Source organism: Canis lupus, chromosome 15 (genome assembly GCF_048164855.1).
Source record: "Canis lupus baileyi chromosome 15, mCanLup2.hap1, whole genome shotgun sequence".
Taxonomy (NCBI): domain Eukaryota; kingdom Metazoa; phylum Chordata; class Mammalia; order Carnivora; family Canidae; genus Canis; species Canis lupus.
Genome location: NC_132852.1, coordinates 48,129,538 through 48,154,042, shown reverse-complemented (window position 1 = coordinate 48,154,042; position 24,505 = coordinate 48,129,538). Strand labels below are relative to the sequence as shown.

The 24,505-nt window shown below is 58.3% G+C and overlaps 1 protein-coding gene and 2 long non-coding RNA genes across 7 annotated transcripts; 1 reads left to right on the top strand and 2 right to left on the bottom strand.

Moving 5' to 3' along the window:
* Window positions 1–6,561: 6,561 nt before the first annotated feature.
* On the bottom strand, window positions 6,562–8,950 carry PPIA (peptidylprolyl isomerase A). 2 transcript variants are annotated; one of them, XM_072777210.1, is made up of 5 exons: window positions 8,794–8,950; window positions 8,035–8,065; window positions 7,850–7,938; window positions 7,489–7,661; window positions 6,562–6,891 (listed from the first exon to the last, which is right to left on the bottom strand). In XM_072777210.1, exons 1-5 carry the CDS (start codon window positions 8,860–8,862, stop codon window positions 6,759–6,761), a joined length of 495 nt encoding a protein of 164 aa, XP_072633311.1. In that variant the 5' UTR covers window positions 8,863–8,950; the 3' UTR covers window positions 6,562–6,758. The 2 variants fall into 2 exon arrangements, with proteins under 2 accessions (XP_072633311.1, XP_072633312.1); XM_072777211.1 differs by lacking the exon at window positions 8,035–8,065 and having other exon boundaries at window positions 8,794–8,948.
* A 252-nt stretch (window positions 8,951–9,202) lies between these two features.
* Window positions 9,203–19,563, top strand: LOC140605130 (uncharacterized). Of its 3 annotated transcripts, XR_012007867.1 has the most exons (4): window positions 9,203–11,811; window positions 15,377–15,509; window positions 16,038–16,146; window positions 19,220–19,563. It is a non-coding gene; the product is annotated as an uncharacterized lncRNA (long non-coding RNA). The 3 variants fall into 3 exon arrangements; XR_012007866.1 differs by lacking the exons at window positions 15,377–15,509; window positions 16,038–16,146; window positions 19,220–19,563 and adding an exon at window positions 12,963–13,187; XR_012007868.1 differs by lacking the exons at window positions 15,377–15,509; window positions 16,038–16,146; window positions 19,220–19,563 and adding an exon at window positions 12,959–13,187.
* Window positions 10,150–12,397, bottom strand: LOC140605131 (uncharacterized). 2 transcript variants are annotated; one of them, XR_012007869.1, is made up of 3 exons: window positions 12,136–12,397; window positions 11,638–11,701; window positions 10,150–10,604 (listed from the first exon to the last, which is right to left on the bottom strand). It is a non-coding gene; the product is annotated as an uncharacterized lncRNA (long non-coding RNA). The 2 variants fall into 2 exon arrangements; XR_012007870.1 differs by having other exon boundaries at window positions 12,131–12,386.
* Window positions 19,564–24,505: the final 4,942 nt, after the last annotated feature.

Here is a 24,505-nt window from a genome sequence, read left to right as displayed (position 1 = left end):
TCCTGGATGCTGACGGTTCTTCCTGCAAATGACCCCGGTTCTGCTCTTGCCCCCCAACACCTCGGCCTCCGTGCCCTCTTCCTGCCCAGACTCCCTTATCAACCCATGCAGTGTGTCACTGCCGGATTAATGGCCCCAGATGTGTCCCCTTTAGAGTGTGAAGCCAGCCCCTGGGCTGCCTGTGCACTGAAGCTCTTCCTCTGCCAGGTGCTCTGCTGCGGGGTTTGGCTCTCCTTGCCAGCAGGTGTGGCCTTCTGCTCAGCTGTCCTGCACGTCGGCCACACTCCTCGTAGCAGCTTGAGGCAAAGGCCACTGATGGCTCTGTGGTGGCCGCACTCAAGGACCATCCCACTGTCCACAGACTTTTTTTTTTCCCCACAGACTGTTTTATCAAATAGCACCTATTAAGATTTTTTTCCAAAGTGTTCAAATTTAAAAAATTGTTTTGAAATGTTTGGGGGCTTTTTTATAGTTTATTTTTTTTTAAGATTTTTATTTATTCATGAGAGACACAGAGAGGCAGAGACACAGGCAGAGAAGCAGGGAGCCCGACGCGGAACTAGATCCCAGGATCCCGGGGTCACATCCTGAGCCTAAGGCAGATGCTCAACCACTGAGCCACCCTGGCACCCCTGTTTTGAAAGATTTTATTTATTCATGAGAGATCCACAGAGGCAGAGATACAGGCAGAGGGAGAAGCAGGCTCCATGCAGGGAGCCCAGTGTGGGATTCCATCCTGGGACCCCAGGGTCACACCCTGGGCTGAAGGTGGGCGCTAAACCGCTGCTGCTCACTTTTTAAAAAATAAAACTCCAGGTGAGCAAGTGTTGCTCACACTTGCTCATCTCGAGCAAGGGCGGGAGAGAAGACCGGAGGCCAACCGTCCAGAGTGGGGAGCAGTGGCCCCCAAGCCCGGACCAGAAAGCAATGGATTTGGGGAATGCAGGTAGGGATCAGGGCCCCGGGACCAGTGAGCGTGGCCCCACTCGCCTGGACCCGCTCGGCCAGGCACGTGGCAGAGGGCGTCCGTGCGGCCCCGGCCCAGCTTCCCAGGCCTGGCGCCGTCCAGCCGGTGGCTCACTCCCGGCCTCGCAGCAGGCGCCCTCGGGCGGCGAGGAGCTTCAGTGGGGCTCTGGCCCGTCCCCACGCCACCAGGAACAGCAACGCTGGCTGAGCCCTGGCACGTCTCAGCCACCAGGCGCTGAGCCGATGAAGTGTCACATCCCGACACAAGCAGACTCGAGCGACATGGCGTCCCTTGTGTCATCGAGGGCCGGGCATGGTGCCCAGAACATCTCAGATGCGCCGAAGCCCTGGCCCCGGGCGCAGGGTCCTCGGGGGCCCCCCGCCTGCATGGCCCGCCGCCCACTGCCTTCAGCGCCCCCGGCCCCGGAGTCCCAGGCCCCCCCGTGGGCGCTGTGGGTGCGCCCAACAGCCCTTCCCAGCATTGCTGGCCCGAGCACACCAGCGACTCCGAAGTGGGGCGCAGACGAGGGCGCGGGATTGGGCTCCATCAGGACAGCCGGAGGAGGCCCCCCTGCCCCTGACGGCTGCCCTGCAGAGGGCCGGATGGGTGGGAGGGAGACCAGGTGGGACAGGCCCCCGCACTCCGGCCCCAGCCGCTTCTCTGCGGCGGGCAGCCCTTCCACAGGCAGGACGCAGGTGCACGAGGTGCACGAGGTGCACGAGGTACAGGAGGGCGCCCCCCACCCCGCGGCCCGCGGCCCAATCCAGCCCGGCCAGCTGCCGCCCGCCGCTCCCCAGGGAGCTCGGCCTCGTCCCTTCCGGTCCTGACCCCCAGCCACGGCCGGCCAGGGGCTCGCGGACCTGAGGATGAACAGGAGCGGCGCAAATCCGCCTGCAAACCCAGGTCAGTGCTGGAACCCCCGAGAAACCCCAAACGTCCACCACCTTCGTGACACACAACCGCTGCTGTTTGACCAAAGGATTTCCTGAAAAATCCCGGAACTTGGAAAGTTGAGCGTGTCGCTGAACAGAGTCAGGTTTTCGTGGCCAATTCCGGGTCACAGGATTTCAGCGGATTGGAAAACCACCGCTGCTGCCCCCACTCGGGCACGAGGCCTACCCATGCTGGTGGCTGCCGGCTTGGCGGGACATGGGCTCCCAGCGGCGGCCATCCCGCGTGGTCACGGCGACTGCGGGGCACAGCCGCCCCTCTGCCGGGAGCCAGGACGCGGAGATCGCAGCACGGCAGGTGCACCGGGCATCTTTCCGGGGCTCTCTGGTCAAAGACTATTGCCTGCGTTCAGGGTTTACCAAGAATCCATCCGATTTCTTCCCAGACCTGCTTGGGCGAGTGAGTCATCGCTATTTTCAGCAGGCAATTCGGTTAACAAGTCTGTAAATCCATTATGAAATAAGCGGTCGCTTCTAGGACCAGTAGGCCCAGAAAGAGCCCACAAACAAAAAATTCCTTTCTGAGGATGAGTGGCCTGGGGCAGATGGGAAAGATCAGGGGTTGGAAGTGACCCGCCTCCTGAAGGGTGCGGAGGGCCCAGGCGCGGGCCACATGCAACAGCAGCCAGCGCTTTCCAGTCCACCGTGGGGTCTGGCGGTGGGACGCTCCACCCGTGGCCAAAGGCAGCCCCTCCAACGGGCTGAGTGCCAGTGTCCCAGTGGGAGGCCAGCGCAGGCCGAGGGCGCACCCGAAGCCAGGTGTGTGTCACAGTCGGTGTGCAAACTGAGCACTTCCTAGCTTTCATTTTTGAAAACTGCCTAAGAAAGTGATAAACAAAATCGAATTTTTTTCAGCAATAGCTTCGTCTACATGAAGCATTTTGAAGTGAGCCGATTGTGACTGATTCATTTCAGAATGTGTGTGTGTGTTCGAGGCTCTCGATGTGTTGATGCAGGTAAAAGCGGCGCGGGTGAGCGGCGCCCACAGGGAGCCTCCCGAGGGTATTCTAGGCCCAGACGAGCCCCAAAATACATTTCTTTTTTTTTTTGCAAAAACTGTGCCATATGTTATGTGGCATCCTCCTGCTCTTAACCTTGATTTTCATCTTCCAAAGGCATATCCGAGGCTATGTTGGCGATGTACTACCTTGTTTTTTTAACAGCTACATCTTAGGATGTCACAACATGCAGGGAGGGAGGCTCCTGGGAAACATGCAGAGGGGGCAGGGCTGGACCTCTTGAAACGCATGAGACCACACCCCTGGCGCCCAGACATCCGCCAGATGTTCGTGCACACGAGAAGCTTATTCACGATGACCGAGTGTAGAAGTCCCTTCTACCTGTAGGCACACGGGGCTTGTCTGTGGTTGAAAATGCCAGCAGCCCTGGCACTTCCCGGGCCTCGGCCACGGGGCCATCAGAAGGAAGCATGGAAAAGAAAAAAAAAAAAAAGAAGGAAGCATGGACTCCGTGGTTTGGGACTTTGTCCAGAGTTGATTACCATTGCGGCAAGCCATGTGATGTCACCCATAGGGTTGGAGACACCCAACGTGCACCCTCGTGCTCCTGCATGAATAGGGTGCCCCCTTGACCTCCCCCTGTGCCCTGGGGAGTGGCTGCTGGTGGGACACAGACATTCAGAGCAAAATGCACAACGGCCTCCTCGGTGATTTCCCTCCCTCTTCTTATAGTGCTCACTCAGGACACTAGTGAATATGGTGGGTAAGAAAATCATGAGCTGAGGGTAGTAAAGGGATATGAGCGGAAAGGCTACTATAAATTAACAAGTTCCGGACAGCCCAGGTGGCTCAGTGGTTTAGCGCCGCCTTCAGCCCAGGGCGTGATCCTGGGGACCCGGGATCAAGTCCCACACCGGGCTCTCCCTGCATGGAGCCTGCTTCTCCCTCTGCCTGTGCCTCTGCCTCTCTCTCTGTTTCTCAAATAAATAAAATCTTAAAAAAAAAAAATTAACAAGTTCGTATAATTTATGTAACTAGTCCCCTGTGATGGATATTTACAGTATTTTCAGCTTTCGTTTAAGGTTGTGAGTTCAAGCCCCCTGTTGGGTGGGGAGCCCACTTAAGAAAAAAACCCTGCCAGGACTTGCCTTGGGTTTGGCCACAGCTTGTTTTTCACAGATTGCGATTCATTTTTTAAAAAACTATTAGAAGCATGCATGTGATGTGTGTGCGCATACGTGGGCCAGTCGTGAGAGGGGCAGATGGAAGGAGAGAGAGAACCTCAAGCAGACTCCCTGCTGAGCAGGGACCACCCCCCCTCCGCCCCCAGCGTGGGGCTGGATCCCATGGTCCAGATCATGACCTGAGCTGAAGGCAGAGGCTTCACCCACTGAGCCACCAGGTGCCCCAGATATTGACTTTAGGATGCACGCAGGTCCTTCTCTCCCCAGACCCTGCTCTGTCTGCAGGGAGCACACGGGCAGGGCTTGGTGACAGCTGGCACCAGGTGGAAGCTACAGAGGTCAGCTCAGAGGGGCTTCTGCTGTCAGACTGAGATGGACTGAGCACCAAACATTGTACTGTCTGTAACAGGCTAAGTAAGAATCTGGGAGTCCTTGGTAACCGAAAGAGGGAGAGACTTGAAATTTATTTTTACGGCTACAGAATAATAATGGATTCTAGCCAAGATCATTAATTGATGTTCAAATGGAGCAGTCAGCAGAAGGTGTGGAAACAGGGTCTTCCCACAGCAGCAAACCCACTGCCCACGAGTCACCTGCCCGCTGGGCAGGGGCACAGTCACTGCTGAGCTGGCCTGAGCTCACGTGCACCCACGAGGGACAGGATCCAGTGCACATGGCATCACCTACAAAGTCTTCTAGCTTGAGTCCAACATCCTTGGCCTCACTTCCAGTTTAGAGAAAATCCAAGCGCCAGAGGAAGAAGCAAGTGACATGGGCAAGTGTCAGGTGACTGGGATGTCCTGGGCTACAGGAGCCAAGGACATAAAGAAGGGTGTGGGGGTCGCCTGGGGGCTGTCGTTATGCTCAGGGCATGATCCCGGCTCCTAGGACGAGCCTGCATCGGCTCCCGCTCAGCGGGGCACTTGCCTCTCCCTCTCCCTCTGCTCCTCCCCCTGCCTGTGTTCTCGCTCTCAAATAAATCTTTAAAAAGAAAAGGTGAATTTTATGGTGTATAAACTCAATAAGTTCTCAAGTTTACACTAATGGCAAAAGTGAAAGGGGAGAGACCAGAGACACAAGAACAAGATGGGGGCCAGGGTCTGGGCCAGGCAGAGAAGGGAGTGAAGGGCAGGCCTTCCAACCGTATGCGAGTCCCACCGTAACAAACCCATTCTGGGCCCAATGGCGAAAACCCGAATATGGACCAGATACTGCAGATTCTATGCATTGTGCCCCATTTTCAGAGGTGTGATAAAGGCCTTGGGTGAGCCCTGCCTTCCAGGAAGCACACCGGATCCCCTGGGAGCAGCAGTGTCCACCTTCTCCTGGGCCTTCGTCACAGATTTGCCCCGACTTTGCAGAGGGCTAATGTCTGGGAGCCTCCTCTGGACCGAGCGGCACCTTGACACCAGGAGTCCCTGAACGGACCAGATAGGCCCCAGGGGCTCACACCCCAAGCTAACCTGCCCCGACTCCCTACTCTGCACAGGAAGCAGTCGCAGAGTGTGCAAGTTCTCAGCACGTGGAGACCACCCCCACCTCTGGCTGGGCCATGTTTCTCTGCGGGCACTCCCAGGGCCCAGACAGCCCAGATGGGAGGTAAGTGTCCTGGTCATGCGGCCAGCTCTCCAGGAGAGTCCCTCGGGGCCAAGGGAGGGCTCCGGTCACATGCTGACACATCACCCAAGTCCTGGTCACTGGTGGGATTCCTCCTGGGAGAGTTGATAGGGGCCTACCCTGGTTACTGCCTTGGTGGCACCCATGGTGTTGGGGTCATTGCCCAGAATCCCTGGGCTGAGCAGACACAGCCGCGGACTAGGAGTGAATAGCCCAGGGAACAAGGCCCGCTCAGTCAAGGGCAGCCTCCTGGTCCCAAGCTGTACAGGACAGCGTGGTTACCCAGAGGATGGAAGAAGGGGACACAGCCAGGGACACATGGTTCTCACACCTCAGAGAACAGAATCACCTGAGGGCCTCTAAAGCGCTAACAGGCCCCCTGCAGCCACACACCTGGCCCTGCACCCAGTTCACAAGGGGCAAGGGCTCCTCAACTGGACCCCATGGTTCAGGATGGCGAGACTGCAGGCTTCCAAGGACCTGGAAGGGAGGGCCCCCAACTCCTGTTGGTGGCAGGATCAGGACCAAGATGATCCGCACAAGACCTGTCACTTTCATCAACAGATCAACTTTAGGCTCACCTGCTGACCTTTTCCACATGCCCCAGTTAAACCAGATCCAGGATTGTGGTCCAAAGACCTATGGAGTTCACCCACTGGTAGAGGAGGCCATAAAAGCAGCCAGCACCTCCCCACGAGTGTCCACGCATGTAGGCTCAAACAAGGTGCTGGCACAGCTAGTACCCTCCCACTTCCATCCAGCCTTGGCTTGCTCATTCCCTGACTCCATATACCTCCAGGAGCTTCTGGGTCAGGGGAACCAACACAAACCCACCACTGTGAGTGAAAGGCTGGACTGACTCCCCCCAAACAAGGACAGACAACTGTGGTTTAGATTTTATTTCATCATCATAAACTGAACTCTGCAATCCAGCTATACCTGGGGAAAGGAACCACGGAGCCCGCAGAACTGCAGTGAGAGTGCGGAGACTGGGCTATTTCAAGCAGGTGGGGGTGGAGGGGCGCTCTCCTGAGCTAAAGGAACGGTCTGGAAGTTCAGATAAAACAGGAGTTAAGATTCATCAGATCTGTCCACAGTCGGCGATGGTGATCTTCTTGCTGGTCTTGCCATTCCTGGACCCGAAGCGCTCCATGGCTTCCACGATGTTCATGCCCTCCTTGACCTTGCCAAAGACCACATGCTTGCCGTCCAACCTGCAAGCAACTTCTAATATTAGCACCCGCCGGAGGCCAGGAGCAATCAGCACCTTGTACCTGATCCCAGCTGACACCCACCTGACACCAAGCACCTCACCCTTCCAGCTAGGACACGGTAACGCCACAGACAATTAACAATCTGTCTCCTAAGGTGGCGGCTCAGTGGTTGGGCATCTGCCTTCAGCTCAGATCATGATCTCAGGGTCCTGGGATCAAGTCTCAGGTCAGGCTCCCTGCTCAATCTCTCTTAAATGAATAGACACCAATCTTATAGACCAGATCCCTTAAGACCCAACAATCCCATCCTCACCTGAAGAGAGTATCATTTTCACAAGCATTTACTTTTAAGTCTTTGTTAGTAAGCTGTACAGACATTGTAGGGCTTAAACTTACGACCCTGACGCTGAGCTAGCCAGGTGCCCCACAATGCCACTCAGCTGAGCACCCTGTCTGGCAGCTACAGTACCTTGCCTTCTACAGCACACAACCTAAACCTGTAAGTGCTTTGTGTCCTCCTCCTGCTATGTCAGGTGGACACAGCAGGGAAACTAAGGTGCAAGGCCTTTGCGTCCCTGGGCTATGTTCTGCCCTTACCACTCAGTCTTGGCGGTGCAGATGAAAAACTGGGAACCGTTTGTGTTGGGTCCAGCGTTGGCCATGGACAAGATGCCAGGCCCTGTGTGCTTCAGGATGAAGTTCTCGTCATCAAACTTCTCCCCGTAGATGGACTTGCCTCCAGTGCCATTGTGACGCGTGAAGTCCCCACCCTGTGAGCATGAGCAAGACCCGTCACTTCTGGCAACGTCGTCGGAGAACATGTAACTTATTGGCCAACTCAAAGGGTTGAACGGAACCCAAACGATAGAAAACAGCCCTTCCACACCCTTGCTGAAATATTCCAGCTCAGCCTCCAATGACAAGCCCCCACCCCAATCAGAACCGGTGAATTCCATACCTGGCACATAAATCCCGGGATAATCCTGTGAAAGCAGGAACCTTTGTAACCGAATCCCTTCTCTCCAGTACTCAGAGCACGAAAGTTCTCTGTTTGGAGAAAAAAAGACACGTATGTTCAGATGCACGCGCGTGTTTTAGAACTGGCGTTCCTTGGGAAGTTCAAGGGGAAGAGAGGGCACTAACCTGCTGTCTTTGGAACTTTGTCTGCAAACAGCTGCAAGACAAGAGCCGGGTTAACGCCGTGCGGACACGTTACACCGACAGCCGCGCCCGGGCGGCTGCTGAAACACAAACTCCTTTTCTCGGCGCTTCGAGCACTACGGAGAAACCCCCGAAACGAGGGCTCCCGGGGGCCCCGTCCTCCGACTGCAGCTGCCGCCCGGGCGGGGGGGGGGGGGGCGGTCACGGCGGCAGGCGCCGCACTCCCCGACACGCGGGGACGAGGCCGCCGCGGCGGGAACCCGCTCCGCGTGTCCCGGAAGCCGCGCGCACCGCCAGCTCCGGGAGCGGCGGGGAGGGGCCGCAGGTCGCCACGTGCGGGGGGGGCGCGTCCGCGTGCGCCGCCAGGTCCGCCGGGGACCGTTGGGCGGGCGGGGCCCGCGGCGTCGGCGCCGAGGCGGGGGCGCCGCTCGCTTCCGCCGGGCGGGGCGGGGCCGGGCGCATCCGCAGCGCCCCCGCCGGCCGCCCGCGCCCCGCCGCCCCCCGCAGGCGTCGCCCACCCCGGCGCGCGGCCAAGCACGTGGGCGCCGCCCCTCCCCCGCCGCCCCGCCTTTGTCCGCCGCCGCCCCTCCCCCGCCGCCCCCGGCCGCCCAAGATGGCCCCTCTTCAGGAAATGGCGCCGCGCCGCCGCGCTCCTCGGGCCAGGGCCGCCCACCCGCCCCCCGCCAGCCTCCCCACGCCCGGCCGCCGGCCCCCGCCCGCCCGGCGCGCCCGGCCGCCCACCTCGAAAGAGACGCGGCCCAAAGGCTCGCCGTCCACGGCGATGTCAAAGAACACGGTGGGGTTGACCATGGCTGGACGGCGACGGCTACTCCGGGGCGGCGGCGTCTGCAAGGCGGCACGAGCCCCGCCGCGGCCCCTTTTATAGCCGGCCGGGCCCCGCCCACACCCGGTCGCGCGCCCGGATCCTAGCCAATTGCGAGTGCGAGCCGGTCGGAGTGATGGTAGGACTGGCCTATGAGAGGAGGCGGCGCCGGAGGGGCGGGACCTGGGCGCGCGTGCGCGCTGGCGGTGGAGGCTGGTTCCCGCCCGCGGGCTCCGTCGCGGTGCTGCGGCGTGGGGACCCAGTCGGGACCCAGTCGGGAGTGGGGTGCGGACGGGGGAGGGGGGGGGGGAGGGGGGGGGAACGGAGGCCAGGCGAGCCGGCGGAGCCCGAGGGTCCGCAGGAAGAGGGCGACGGCAGCTGCGGCGCGGGCGGGCCGACGCAGCGCCGCGGCCAGGGCGTGTCCCCATTGCGCAGAGGGGGCAACTGAGGCGAACGCAGGCCCCAAGGTCGCGCCGCTCGCCAAGGTCGCCCGCGCCCCTCCCGGACTGCGACCCCGCGACCCCGCGCGTGGCTGGGGGCGCCCGGTAACCGCCGGCATAGCCCCCTCCTCCAGCGCCGCCGCCTCCGTCTCGGAGGTTACGAAATGCTTCCAAAATGCCCTACTTTCCGAAAATATCTTGCACAGTCCGCTTGAATTTTGTTAGGGAGGAGGACGTTGACACGGGAGCCGGGCAGGCTCGTACCTGCAGGGACGCGGCGCGCCCTCTCGCCCTCGTCCGACCTGGGGGCGTGGGAGCGAGCCCCGGGAGCCCCCAGCCGCCGTGCGGAGCTTGGAGCGGGGTCCGGTCCGGTCGGCGCCCCCCGCCGTGCGGCGAACTGGGACCGTCCAGGGGGTCAGGTCCGGATCTCCATCCGCGCCGCCAGGAACGTCTTCTGATGAGCTCCGCGTCGCGCATCGTGCGTCCCCACGGTGCACCTGGCGCCATGTGTGCGGGGTTTAAGGCCCCGCTGTCACCAGTGAAAGTGACGCTCGTCCCTGTGAGCAGCTGCTCAGTCACCAGCGCCGGGTGTTCCCGAGGCCACACCTGGACACTGCTGCCCCCACCATCACCTAGTGCCTTGTGACCTTGAAGCTCTGTGGACCCGTCTGCTGGAAGCCAAGTGCGCCAGGCCTCCCAGTGTCTACACTACCCCCTCCTCCACCCTGAGCCTTGCAGAGCTCAGAGACCCTTCCTAGGAAAGCAATGAGTGCGCGAGTGCAGAAGGAAAGCGGCCCTGTGACTTCGCTGGCGCCTATGTAAAGTCCTGCCTCCTTTTTTTTTTTTTTTTCCCCTAAGGTTTTATTTATTCATGAGAGACACAGCAGAGGGAGGAGCAGGCTCCCTCCGGGAGCCCCATGCGGGACTCGATCCGGCACCCCCGGAGCTGAAGGTAGATACTCAGCCGTTGAGCCCCCTGGGCACCCCAAGTCCTGCCTCCTGGTAAACGTCAGTGGGGCAGCCAGGCCCAGGGTCTTGTGCCTTCTTCCACACCGGCGTAGGATACGTGCACGCAGGAGAACCCACGTGCAGGGGGAGCCAGTGCGGCGGGGAAGCCTCAACCAGCTTTGTCCGTGACCGGGACTTCCTAACCGAGTGTCTCGGGAACGCGGGGCCTTCCTGCCTTGTTTGGATGAATCACACTGCGGCCAACCTAACTGCGATCAACAGTGCCCTGACGTGGTTTTACACGGACGCTTCTCCCACAGGCGTCTGGGGCCGCTGCAAACCTAGGGAGGAAAAACAGGTTCTTGAAAACCCTAAGAAGACAGATGACTTCAGAAGAGGGTAAGGGGCCTCGTGCGTGCCTCTTGCCCGGGACGAGGGTGGGCTTCCCGTCTTCTTCTGCTGGGACCAGTGGCGACTCCACAGTCCACTTTCCCAGGACTCTGTCCAGGGCCACCCTTCCTGGACGCTGCCCTCGGCTCGCCTGGCCCCACGGCTCCTCCCACTTCCCTGGAGTCTGGGCTTCTCTCTCCTGGTCTCTCCACTCCTGGTCCCTCCGGCTCTGCCTCCCCGAAGCCTTTCAGATGGCTCCGCAGCAGAGTTCTGGGTTTGGTCAGGTGGCGGCCCCCCACCCCAGCACTGTTAGCCGCCTCCATTCCCCAGGCTCAGATCACCTGGAGACTTCTAGACCAGCCTCACAGCTGTAGCTCCCCAGAGCGGCCATGGATCCTCCCCCATCCCCTGGTCCTCCTCCCCCATGCCCTGGTCCTCCTCATGGCTGAGCCGTGGGTGAGCCCATCAGAGTTCTGCCTCCGCCTCCCCAGGCCTCCTCTTCCCCCCCCCCTCCTTCTTCTCCTCCTTCTCTTCCCCAGGCCTCCTCCTCCCCCCCAGGCCTCCTCCTCCTCCTACCCCGGCTTCCCCCTCCTCCTCCCCTTCCCCAGGCCTCCTCCGCCTCCCCAGGCCTCTTCCTCCTCCCCCTCCCCAGGACGCCTCCTCCTCCTCAGCCTTTCCCGCAGCTATAGCTCCTGCTTGGCCTTCTGCAGCACCTTCTTGCTTCCGTTTCTGGGCCCCAGTTTTCCCAGGGGCTTCCAGAATGGTCATTTGCAGAATCACTGGAAATCGTGACTCCTGCGCTAGACTACTTGTCCAGGTTCTTGGTTGCCCACAGGACAGACGAAAGCAGCGGCTCCGTGGCCCTAAGTCAGCAGCTGTGGGCTGACAGTCCTGCTACGCAGAGCTTCTCCGAACTGCCCCCTGCATTTGCAGGGCTCTCCCTCGACCCGGGCGGTGCTTCCCCACTCCACCAGTAAGGCTCACCCCGTGCTGGGTCCTTTCCAGGACACGTTCCCTAGCGCTCTGGAGCTGGTCGCCTGTGAAGATCCTGCGGAACCAAAGCTCAGTAAAGGCGTGTTGACTGAAGGTGTAAGTGGGGTCAGCAGCACAGGTGCGCAGAACGGAAGGGCCCCCCCAGATCTGGCTGCATGGCTGCAGGTGTGTCTCCCTGGTGGGCTTGCCAGTGGGTTCCCCCACACTGACCAGACTGGGACTGTGCCCTGCTGGGACAGCCGTGGGCCCCCCTTTCCCCCCCACCCCCCACTCAGATCAGCCTGGCCTTGCACGCTGGGCGGGAGGGCGGCTCGTGGCAGCTCCCACCCCCACGGCCGGGCTGCTGGTGGCCTTCGGCGCCCTGCCTTCCTCCCTGACCTAGTGCTGTCCGCCTGCCTCGGCCCCACCTGCCAGTCACACAGCTTCAACCGCCCTCCCCTTCCCCTCGCTCTGGGGCGGCCTCGGCAGCCGCCCAGCCTCGTGCCTTACTGTCTCCTGCAAGCTGCTCCTGTCCCGGCCCCAGGACTCCTGTACCCCGGGGCGGCCGGCATTCGACCCCATGGGTGCGGAGGGGCCTCCGCTAGGGTGCAGAGAGCCGCCTACCACCTAGTTTGGAGCGCGCCAGCCGCGAGCCAGGGACCCCCGCACCGGTGGCCCCGATGGGAGTCGGCTTAGGCACAGCCCCTGTGAGCTGGCCGCGGGGCCTATGGCAGGGGAGCCATAATGGGTGGGCCCTGCCGTCCCCGCCCCCGGGCTGGTGGCCTGGAGAGGACACAGGGGTGCGCATGCGGCCTGGTGGTGGCAGATGCCACCGAACAGGAGGCCTTTACAGACCCAAGGTGGCGTCACCTTCAAGGATGTTTAGAGGAAGGTGATGCTGAGAAGACCTACCACTGTCTCATGAATACATGAATAAAATATTTTTTTTTTTTTTAATTTTTTTTTTAATTTTTATTTATTTATGATAGTCACAGAGAGAGAGAGAGAGAGAGAGAGAGAGGCAGAGGGAGAAGCAGGCTCCATGCACCGGGAGCCCGACGTGGGATTCGATCCCAGGTCTCCAGGATCGCGCCCTGGGCCAAAGACAGGCGCTAAACCGCTGCGCCACCCAGGGATCCCCTGAATAAAATATTTTTAAAAAACAAAAATAAAGCTGCAGCCCAGTGATTTCTAAAGATCGGAGCAGATCCTGCTGCAACCTAATTTTAGAACAGGTTCCTCACCCCAAAAAAGATCTTGTGCCCAATTTTAGTAACTCCCGCCCCCAAACAGCTTTTATAAAAAACATATTTTATTTATTTATTTATTTGAGACAGAGAGAGGCAGAGACACAGGCAGATGGAGAAGCAGACTGTATGCAGGGAGCCCGACGTGGGACTCGATCGACATGGGACTCGATCCCGGGACTCCGGGATCACGCCCTGAGCCACCCAGGGATCCCCTTGGGGAGGTTTTCCTTGTTATTTTTGGACAAATAAGTACTTTAAAAGGAAACCAAATGTATTACATTTAAAAATGCAATTGAAATGTTTGAAGATGTATTTGAACCGGTTCAAGTCTGTTAATGCTCACAAAAAGGCTAACATGGTTTATAAGCTAAAGAATTATGTTGTAGGATGACAACTTTAATAAATTAAAAATCAGCTGTTAAAAATAAAACAAACTCATGCAAGTAGCTTCCTCCGTGAAAAGCCGCAGGACCCACACGGCCCTGCACCCCCGGGGTTGGCTCCTGCCGTCCCCAGGATGGCACCCCGCCACTGCCCTGCTCAGCGTCCAGGGAAGGGGAGAGAAGGAGGAGGACCACCGGCTGGGAGTGATGCTGCCACTCAGTCCTGTTGTCAGCTTCCCTGGAGCTACCCAGTGCTGTCCCCCTTGGTGCCAAAGTCCAGGAAGGTGGCTGCTTGGTCTGCTAGTGATGTGCTCTGCTAGTGACGGAGGCAAGAGGGGTGCTCTGGGTAGATGGCCAGCAGCAGACAGGGACTGGGCGTTCTGAGCCCAGAAAGCAGTATGCGGCACAGGGGGCATCCCACCCGCCCCGCCGGGCTGCAGGAGGACCACTGCTGCTGCCTCAGCCTTCAGAAAAGTCCTTTGTGGGGGGTGTCTGCCGAGGGGAGCCAGGATCCCCAGATTGCCCAGATTGCCAGAGGCCGGGGTGTCTGGTGCCGAATTTCCCTGACACAGGGGTGGGGCGGGGGCAGGGGAGGGCGGGGTACAGTAACCAAAAAGGAGAGAGAGGCCTAAATTAACTCAGAATTCTAGGGACACCTGGGTGGCTCGGAGGTTGACTGTCTGCCTTGGGCTCAGGTCATGATCCTAGGGTCCCGGGATCGAGTCCCACGTGGGTCCCTGCATAGAGCCTGCTTCTTCCTCTGTCTGTGACTCTGCCTCTCTCTCTGTGTCTCATGAATAAATAAATAAAATATTCAAAAAAAAAAAAAAGAGTTCTAGGGAGGGCCAGGTGGCATGGTCAGGGCCAGTGTGGGACTCTCCGGCAGCCCTTTGGGGTAGATGCTGATGTTTCCTCCAAGAGGAGACGAAGCCCAGCAAGGGTGAGAAACTGGAGGCCACGGCGCGGCCGGCCGAGGCAGGGCTAGTGCCCGGTCCCCGGGCCTGGCCGCTGTGCCCCTCGCTGCCACACCTTGTCCTGGGAGTGAAAACCCAAGTGTGGCGCCAGCCACAGGGCAACAGGTGTCCTGCCCCGCCCAACACGCCGCACAGGCCTACAGAGCAGGTTCCTGCTGTGTGCCATCCTCACCTTCCACCTCCAGAGCTTTCCTGTCTCCGGAACAGAAGCTCTGTGCCACGCCCCCCAGCACGGTTCCCTGTCCTGCCCACCCCCCGCCCCCCTCCTGCCGTCCCTCAGCTGCCCGGGCACCTCCAGCAGGTGGGACCTGTGTCCCTGCAAGACGAGCTGCTTTCAGCATGTGTGCTCGGGGCCAACCATGGCAGAGTGCAGGTCCGAACGACCTTCCCTGGGGATCCCCGGTGGGGGGGGGGGGGTGTTTAGCGCCGCCTTCGGCCCAGGGCGTGATCCTGGGGTCCTGGGATGGAGTGCCGCGTCGTCGGGCTCCCTGCGTGGAGCCTGCTTCTCCCTGTCCGTGTCTCTGCCTCTCTCTCTCTCTGTCTCTCGTGAATAAGTAAAAAAAAAAAAAAAAAAAAAAAAGAACATCCTTCCTTTCTGTGACTGCGACCACCCGCCTGTGGAGCTGCAGCCCTTCATCCATTGACAGACACTGGGGCGCTCCCATCTCAAGTGCACTGTGAGCGCAGCCGAGCCCCTGCTCTTGGCTCTTCTGAGTTCACAGCACGAAGCGGCGTCGCGGGGTCACATGGGAGTTCTCCACTTCAATTTTCATAGGACCTGCCACACCGTCTCCAGGGCGGTGGCCGCAGTCCACCATGTGAGACAGTCCAATCCCCTCCCCCCAACACGACACCTGCTGTTTCCTGCTTGTCTCTCTGACAGCCGTCCTAGTGAGCATGCAGCGCACTGCGTACCCCTGCTTTGTGTTGTCCTGGTGGGTAGCACTGCTGAGCCTCCTCTCTCGTGCTGTGGGCCATCGTGTACATCTGTTCAAGTCCTCTGCCCGCTTCTTCTGTGGATCGTTTGCTTTTTTTTATAGTTGTAGGAGTTTTTTCCACATTCTGGACATTAATCCTTTATCAGAGATGGGATTTTGCAGCTCCTTCCTCCCGTTCTGCGGCTACTTTCTTGTTCTCTTCGCAGGTACAGACTGGGGAGGAGTGCCAGGCACGCGCGTGGCATACACACACCCCAACTCTTCCAATAAACATTGCTGAGCGCTCATGAGGAAAACTGGAGTCCAGATCAGGGGACCAGGGAGCTACCTGAGAGCCAGGTGTGCAGGGCCTGTGAGGGCCTCAGGCTGGCCCAGGAGAGCTACAGGAACCCACTAGACGGGCTAAGCCTGCCACCGCACCCCACTGGGGATTTGACCAGAGAGCCAGGGCTACCCGGAGGCCCAGACACACAAGGCTCCCTGTGTTCTGAGAGCAAGGGGGAATGAGAGAAGCAGCATGGGTTGGTGCGGTGCATGCTGATTGCCAGGAGCGGTCCTCCAATGCTCAGGGAGGTGGAGGAGAGCTCGGGAGACCATCCTGCCGAGGCACAGGGCACAGGGCCTGCTGCCACAGACCCCGGAACCCACAGATGCCAGGCCCACTAAAGGAAGGTGTGATGCTGCTGCTGCCACTGGCAAACAGCATGTAAGGAATGTCTCAGCAAGTCCAGACGCAGCCTGCCCACAGGCCATGAGGGCTGAGCCCAGAATGGCAGCCAGCACAGGGAGGGGCGTGCCGTCTCCCAGGCTCTGGGACCACTGACTTCGACCTCTGCTTTTCTCCTATGCGCAATGCCTGGCATCCAGTCACAATCTCTCCTGCCTTCAGACGGGAACTCACACCACCAGTTCTCCTAGCTCTCCAGCTTTCTGGCTCCCCTTCCAGATCTTGGGATATGTCGGCCTCTGCAGTCATGTGAGTTAATTCCTCATGATAAATATCTTTGTTATGTTACTATTTTTTAAAGGTTTTATTTGTTTATTGATGAGAGACACACACAGAGAGGCAGAGACACAGGCAGAGGGAGAAGCAGGCTCCATGCAGGGAGTCCAACATGGGACTCAATCCTGGGTCTCCGGGGTGACACCCTGGGCTGAAGGTAGTGTTAAACCGCTGAGCCACCCGGGCTGCCCTATGTTATGTTATATTAATTATATTAATTCCTGTAGGTGTGTGTATCTCTTACTGGCTCTCTTTGGAGAACCCTAATACAGACACCCAAAAAAGCAAGATGATACAGCCTATCATCCAGAGATACAACAGTCAATAGAACCAGACCCAGAGATGTCCTGCCATAGAAAGGGGGGGTTTAATCCTGTTAAGTATGCAACAGGATGTGATGCAGAGGGTGGATGACAGGCATGAAGAGGCGGGAATTTCGTGAGAAAGATAGAAGTAAAAAGAAGAGGTGAGTGGAGACACTGCAAAAGGAAATTATGAAACTAGAAGTAAAGATTACATGGAGATTAAGGCCTCTTGTATGGATATAGAGTAGACTGGACTCGGCAGAGAGATGAGCCAGTGGCTTTGAGGACAGGTTTGTGGACTGGATGTCTGTCCCTCTTCAACAACTCATGTGTTGAAGCCCTACCCTCAGCATGACTCTATTTGGAGAGGAAGTCTCTGTGGAAATAGTTAAGGTTAAATGAGCCAGTGCGGATGGGGCCCTGATTCCATCAGACTAGTGTCCTTTTTTTAAAAAAAATTATTTATGTATGTATTCATGAGAGACACACAGAGAGAGGCAGAGACACAGGCAGAGGGAGAAGCAGACTCCTTGCAGGGAGCCTGATGCAGGACTCAACCCTAGGACCTTGGGATCATGCCCTGAGCCAAGGGCAGATGCTCAACCACTGAGCCACCCAGGCATCCCAGACTAGTATCCTTCTAAGAAGCCACCCCAGAGTTTGCCCACCCTCCCTCGCCCCATGCACACACCAAGGAAAGGCTGAGTGACAAGGTGGCCATCTGTGAGTCAGGAAGAGAGGCCACACCAGAAACCACATCAGCTGGAAGCTTGATCTTGGACACCTGGCTGTTGAAACCACCCAAACTGTCATGTTGTTTTAGGGATACCCAGCCGACAAAGACAAGGCAGTAGAAATGACTCAATTGGATATACAAAGGTGAGGAAGGATGGCGGGAAATCAAACAACAGAGCATTCCAGATCTGTGAGATGCATCATTAGTCTGACCTGTATGCAGTTGGAATCCCACCAGGGCAAAGGGAGAGGAGAGAAATTTAAATCAACAATGGATGAGGATTTCCTAAAGTTAATAAAAGGTAGCAAATGGATCCATGAAGCTCAGAAACCCCAAAACAGATTTAAAAATGAACAAAGAGGGGCACCTGGGGCCTCAGTCAGTTGAGCATCCAACTCTTGGTGTTGGCTCAGGTTGTGATCTCAGGGTCCTGGAATCGAGCCCCATGTTGGGCTCTGCCATTTGGCAGGGAGTCTGCTTGAGGATCCTCTCTCTCCCTCTGCCTTTCCCCTGCTCATGCTTTCTCTCTCTCTCTCTCTTAAATAAATAAATCTTTAAAAAATTAGAAATGAACAAAGAAAAAACAAAACAACTATACCCGGCACATGGTGGTCACACTGATAGGTACCAAAGGAACGGGGAGGACTCAAAGGGAGAGAGGGGACCAAAGATGAAGAGGAACGAGGTCAGCAGATTTCCCTCCAGGACGATGGATGCCAGAGACAGTGGAACTATGTGTTTGGGGCACGGAAGGACAGAGGGGCCCAGGGATGTACCACTCAACCAGCAGTGTCCAGACCATTGGCTGTCTCTCTCTCTCTCTTTTTTAAAGATTTTATTTATTTATTCATGAAGGACACACACAGAGAGGCAGAGACACAGGCAGAGGGAGAAGCAGGCTCCCTGTGGGAAGCACGATGCGGGACTCGATCCTGGGACCCCAGGATCACAACCTGAGGTGAAGGCAGATACTCACCCTACTGAGCCACCCAGGTGCCCCTCCAGTGTCTCTTTAAAAACAAACTTAAGGGGATGCCTGGGTAGCTCAGTGGTTGAGCATCTGCCTTTGGCCCAGGGCATGATCCTGGAGTCCCGGGATCGAGTCCCACGTCGGGCTCCCTGCATGGAGCCTGCTTCTCCTTCTGCCTGTGTCTCTGCCTCTCTATCTCTCATAAATAAATAAATAAATAAATAAATAAATAAATAAATAAATAAATATAAAAACAAATGTAAAGCTCGCTGGGTCATCTTTATTAGCAGGTTGTATTTTGGTGGGGGTTTTCCTCCAGCAAATTGATATGAAAAATCAATTACTGAAAGTTTATTCGAGTATCTTATTATGACCATTAGTTTGTTTACTTCTCTTTTCAGATCCGTAACTTTTGTTCTATGCTTGTTGAGGCCATATTCTTGGGACTATGCAAATTTTTTGCAAAAATGTTTGTTTATTTATTTTAAAGATTTTATTTATTTATTCGTGAGAGACACGGAGAGAGAGGCAGAGACACAGGCAGAGGGAGAAGTAGGCTCCATGCAGGGAGCCCAATGCGGGACTCGATCCCAGGACCCTGGGGTTACGCTCCTAGCCAAAGGCAGACGCTCAATTGCTGAGCCACTCAGGCACCCCTCTATGTCTTTAAGAATATTTAAAAATTTTTTTTCAGTGCTGTACTTGCCCTTGGCAAATTCCGTAGCTCCCCACCACAAGAGATAGATGCGTCTCCTAAGCTGAAGGTGGACCTCACACACAGTCCTAAATGTGGAGTTCTGATTTTCAAAACTAAATAAAAAGAACCAGGAGGCACCCAGTGGGCTCAATTGTTAGAGCACAGGACTCTTGATTGCAGGGCTGCGAGTTCAAGCCCCACGTTGGGTGTGAATATTGCTTTGAAAAAAAAAAGTTTGGTCAGTAAAACCTCTAAATGACCTTAAAATTCTGAATGAAATTAAAAAAAAAAAAGAACCAGATGTAAAGTATGAGGTGCTATTTGTTATGATCTTCCAGAAGGTGTGGACTAGATTCATAGACCAACAGGAACGATTTCAAGCCAGCTCCAGGGAAGATGTCACAGAGATGGACCAGGTTCAGGCACGACGGCCGGAAGGGCAGCTCCGCTCGTATTTGCAGTGCTCTTTTACAGAAGAAACAGAGGAAACCAGGGGACGCGCAATTCACACTAATACAGAAAAAAGGATTTGGTCCCCTGATAACCAAAGAAACACAAATCACCATAAGATCATCCATGGTGTCCATTCTGGCAAAGATTCAAACAAAAATTATGCCCACACTTAGCTACAGGCTCACGGGTTGAACACCGATGTCAATCATACCTCAGTTAACCAGGCTAATGAAGGGGGGGACATGCTGGGGGAGGGGAGTGGAGGGGGGAGGGGGGAGAGCTGAGCTGCTGGGTTGTGTGGACAGTGGACATCTGTGCATCCACTGGGTGAGCACCCCTCCTTCTGTCCCTAACTGCATCCTCGTTCCCACTGGGGAGCCCCTGACCTTGCTCCTGCTCTAGGATTGGGTGCTCCCTCACCTCCGGCCGGTCCGAATAATGGCATTTTGTTTAGGAGGGACCAGAACCCAAATCTGGCCCGTGTGGCTCTCCCCAGGGCTCTTTCTAAAAATACTGGGAAAGCGTTTCCCTTTCTCCCGGCCTTGCTGGGATTCACCCAGGCCCTGTCCCTGGCTGGGTGACAGTGCCGAACTCTTAAGGCCCAGGCCACCTCCCACCCCGGGCCACTTCCCCACCCTGGGCCATCAACCCACCCCAGGCCACCCCCCACCCCGGGCCAACCCCCCAACCACGGGCCACCTCGCCCCAGGCCAACCCCCCCAACCCTGGGCCACCCCCCCAACCCCAGGCCACCCCCAACCCTGGGCCACCCCCCCTGCCCCGGGCCACCTCCCCACCCCGGGCCACCCCCCTGCCCCGGGCCACTTCTGAAGGCTTGGCTCAGCTCCCAGCCCCGGTAGCTGCCCTCCCGGCCCATCTCACTCAGCTGGGACTGGTTCCATGAATTTTGGAGCCCAGTATGTGGAGACGTGGAGCGTCTTGTTCAAAAGCCAGGGAGAATTTCACGATGGGGCTGGTCCCTCTGAGTGTGAGACTCCGGGGATGGCCTCCCCAAGGCCACCACACCCCACGCAGTGCAGCTGGAGGGGCAGCCAGGACGGGGGCCAGGGTCCCCGTGCATCCTCCGTCCTGGCCTGTCCCCCGAGCCCTGCTGCCTGAGCCGTGTGTCCTGCTCTCCATGGCTCCATGTCCCCGGCCCTGATTGTGGCTGGTGTGGCGGGGGGCGGGGGGTGGTCCATGCCCCGAGCCCCCTTGCTTCTCCAGAGACCGCAGCCCCAGGCTATCGGTGCGGAAGGGACGGGGTGAGGGACACGTTCACTGCCTGCTCTTCTGCAGCAAATAGAACTGCAAGTGCACGGCTTGTGTTTTAAAGACACGTGTCCCTGGCAGCCGGACACCGGGCTTGCCATCAACAGCATCCTCGCTGACTTGGCCATGGAGGACTTTGTTGGAAGTCTGTCTGGTGACACACATGCAGTGGGGTTGGGAGTCACAGGCTCAGAGAACGGGCAGGACCTGGGGAGCCCGCGGGCTGAGCGGAAGGGTGCCCCCGCGTGCCCCCACCCCGTGCCCCCGCACCCCTCCGCTGCTCTGCACGTCTCGGCCTCTGCTGGTGGGTGCACTGTCGTGGGAAGTTCGGCCCTGGTCCTGGCCCGCTGGGGACCCCCGAGGAGGCTGGGGGCAACTCAGGGTGGGGGCCAGAGTTAGTGAGTGTCCTTCTGGACTTCTGTGTGCTGCCAGGGCTCCTTCCTGCTTCCCACCTGTGTAGGCCGTTCTGTTTGCTTAGAGTCCGTGACAATCGGTAAGGATGGGATTTGGTAATTACAAATAATATGTAAGGCTCACTTAAAAAAAAATTTTTTTACAGATTTATTTATTCATGAGAGACACAGAGAGAGGCAGAGACACAGAGGGAGAAGCAGGCTCCCTGCAGGGAGCCCGATGCGGGACTCGATCCCCGGACCCCAGGGTCGCTCCCTGAGCCGAAGGCGGCACTAGACCGCTGAGCTACCCGGTTGCCCTAAGGCCCACTTTTTAACAGATTTCTTTCTTTCTTTTTTTTTTTTAAAGATTTTATTTATTTATTCATGAGAGACACAGAGAGAAAGGCAGAGACATAGGCAGAGGGAGAAGCAGGCTCCCCATGGGGAGACCGATGCGGGACTCGATCCCAGGGCCCTGGGATCATGACCTGAGCTGAAGGCAGATGCTTAACCACTGAGCCACCCAGGTGTCCCTTAACAGATTTCTTTAAATAGTTTTTAGAGCACTTCTAGGGGCACGACACGGTAGAGCGGGGGCTGCGTAGGGAGGCCTCCCCCCAGGCCCCCACCCCCACCATCCACGTCCCCCCAGAATGGGGCACGTCATCGTCACCCAAAGCCTGTGGTTTACACTTGGGCTCCGTGTGTCTGGTGTGGACGGACGTGTGACACGTGTCCACGTAGTCGCGTCACACAGAGCCTTCCACTGCCGCACATCCTGCCTGCCTGGCGCCCAACCCTGGACCCACCACTTCCAGAAGTCAGAGACCTGGGCTCCTTTCCCTTTGAGGGACGGTGTTGCTGCCCCACGTCCTTGCGGCACTCCTTCCCGTCAGCGCTGCCCTGCACTCGCCCAGTGGCCTCCGTGGCCCAGCCGTCCGCCTGCCGAGGATGCCCTGCTGCATTCACGTTGGGGCGACGATTCTGTCGCCACCTGGGTGCGGTTTCCATGTGGAGCTGGGTTGTCAGCTCCCCAGCTGTCCTGCAGAGCGATGGCCCCGTTTTGCCTTCCTGGCAGCAGTGTGAGCAGCTCCCGCTGCCCTGTTGTGTGCGTGTGCATGTGTGTGTGCGTGTGTGTACTTCTTGCCATGAGGGTGTGTTCACTGTGTAGAAGCAGCCTTTCCTGGTCGCGAGGAACTCTGGGGACTGTCACACTGGCGGTAGGCTTGCAGGCCCCACCGCGGGCTCTTCTTACTTCCGCGGGGGGTGGGGGGTGGGGACAGAGGACCCAGGGGCAGCGGGCCACTAGCCACAGCCACGGGTCACTGACAAGGGAAACTGGAAAAGCAGGTTGGCTGAGAGCAGGGGGGCAGGACCTCGGGCTCCCAGGCCCTGCGCAGCTTCAGTCTGGAAGAGTTTGGCTTGGAGACTTTGAGGGAAACCTGCACCCGTCAGCGGTGCTCCCTGGGGTGGGGCCCTGCGGCTCTGCTCGCCCCCACCGGGAGCCCCCCACCAGGAGAGACCCCTGAGCAGGGCCTCGTTCCTGGGGCGGGGGTTCCTGGGGTGCCCGGGAGTCTCTGTTGCTGTCGGAGGGTCTCCAGGAGTGGCAGCCAGGCCTCCGGGGCTCACTCTGCCACCAACCCTCATTGGAGCAAGGGACACCTGCGGACTGCCCCACAGCGACAGGTCCCCAGCCAGGACAGCAGCAGGCTGGGGGGACGCCAGGTGCTCAGAGCCCACCGCACGCTCACCCCAGGCAGCCCGCTCCTTGGTGGCCCCCATTTGCCAGCTTTGGAACGAATGAGGACACGAAAGAGATCTGGTTGGTCCCGTGGTCTTGCAGGGAAAGCAGTCCATGCTCGTCTGGCCCAGAATGTTTAGCCCTGCTCCAGATGTCCTCTCTAGGGGACGGGACACGCGGGGTGCAGGAGAAAGGGCTGGTTGCCAGGACTGTGTGTCCAGGCGACCGTGGGGCTCTGCAAGGCAACTTGCCTGAATCGTGCAGAAAATCAGTGTAAGGAAGGCCAAGGACTCCTCCACACTGAGATGCAACCACCAGACTCAAGGGTGACCCCTGATCAGGTCTCAGGATGAATAATGCTATGGCGGGCGTTGGGACGTCGGGAGGCAAGGGAGTGGGTGTGGAGCCCGGCTTGGCCATCACAGCAGCACCCCTGCTCACGGGTGGGAACAGCCTTGTTTCCAGGACGCGTGCTGACCGGTTTGGCTGCAGCTGACTTTCCCTAGTTGGCAGCAACTAAAACCCATGTGCGCATAAAACATGCAGCTACGTGGGAAGTTGGGGGGAGGCAGGTAGGCTCGCAAAACATCCATGACAGCTAACCCGAGGGTTGTGCAGGGCGCTCCCTATGCTGTTTGCAAAGTTAAAGTGCTTTTAAGTAAAACGTCAGAAGCGATCACTATCGAGTTGTCTGTGATTGAGTATCGGCTGTGACGACGGGGACCACAGAGGCGGCCACAGTAGGCGGCGCCCTGACCCGCTCTGGAGGCGGAGGGCTCCCTGGGCAGCGGCAGGTCGGCCATGGCTTGCACTGGGTCGGATGCAGAGGGGCCTTAAGTCTCCAGTGGTGGCCAGCGTGGCAGATGCAGGGCCAGGAAGCAGGCCGTGGGCTGGTGGGAAATGTGCCCTCCTTCCGTCCTTGGGGAGCACTCCCGACCCCACCCTGGATGTGGGCCCCCTAGTGCTTGGGGCCCTTCTGTGTGGATCTGGAGGCTCTGGCCTCCACTCTGTAGCAACAGCTACTCTGGACAGTGGGCTCTCCAAGGGGGCAGGTCATCCTGGGGCTGCGTCTGCCCGTGTCCGGCTGTCCCCAAGGCACCTGGCTGCCCTTTCAGGATGGCTTTGCTTCCCTCCTGAGCTGGCTCTGAGCGGGCTGTGGTCACTTGTAGCCTGAGCCGTGTGATCACACACGGAGAAGATTTGAGCAGAGGGAGCCTGGTCAGAGGGCGTCGGCCAACGCACCCCCAATCCTCCCTCACGGCAACCGGTATAGCCGACACCTCATGTCAGGGTGTAGGCCCGTGGTTGTACTCACAGGTTCAGGACCATACTGAGGAAGGCAGACGTGGCTACAGGGGATGGGGACAGCCACACAACCTCATCGATCCCCGCACACTTGGCACCTGGGCAATTCACGGATCATCAGCCTGAACAAGTGGACCAGGCAAGTGGCCAATGACTCTCAGGTACAAAGCCATCAACGTCCGGGGCCGATTATGCATTTCCTTAGTCCTGTGCGGAGCCTCCTCCCTCCGATGGTCGTCCGGCTGTCCCAACGGGCCCCAGCAAGCAGCAGCGTGGGAGGTGGTGAGGCGAGGGCACCGGCAGGCAGCGGCATGGGGACAGGGCCATTCCCGTGGTGTCCGGCAGCACGTAGTCCCGGGCGTGGGGACTGGGGCTCCTGCTGTGGCCGCTTCCCGGGAGCCCCGCACCTCGCCTGGGCGTCTGGCTGCCGGCGGTCGTGGCCTCAGACGCCCTTGCCGTGC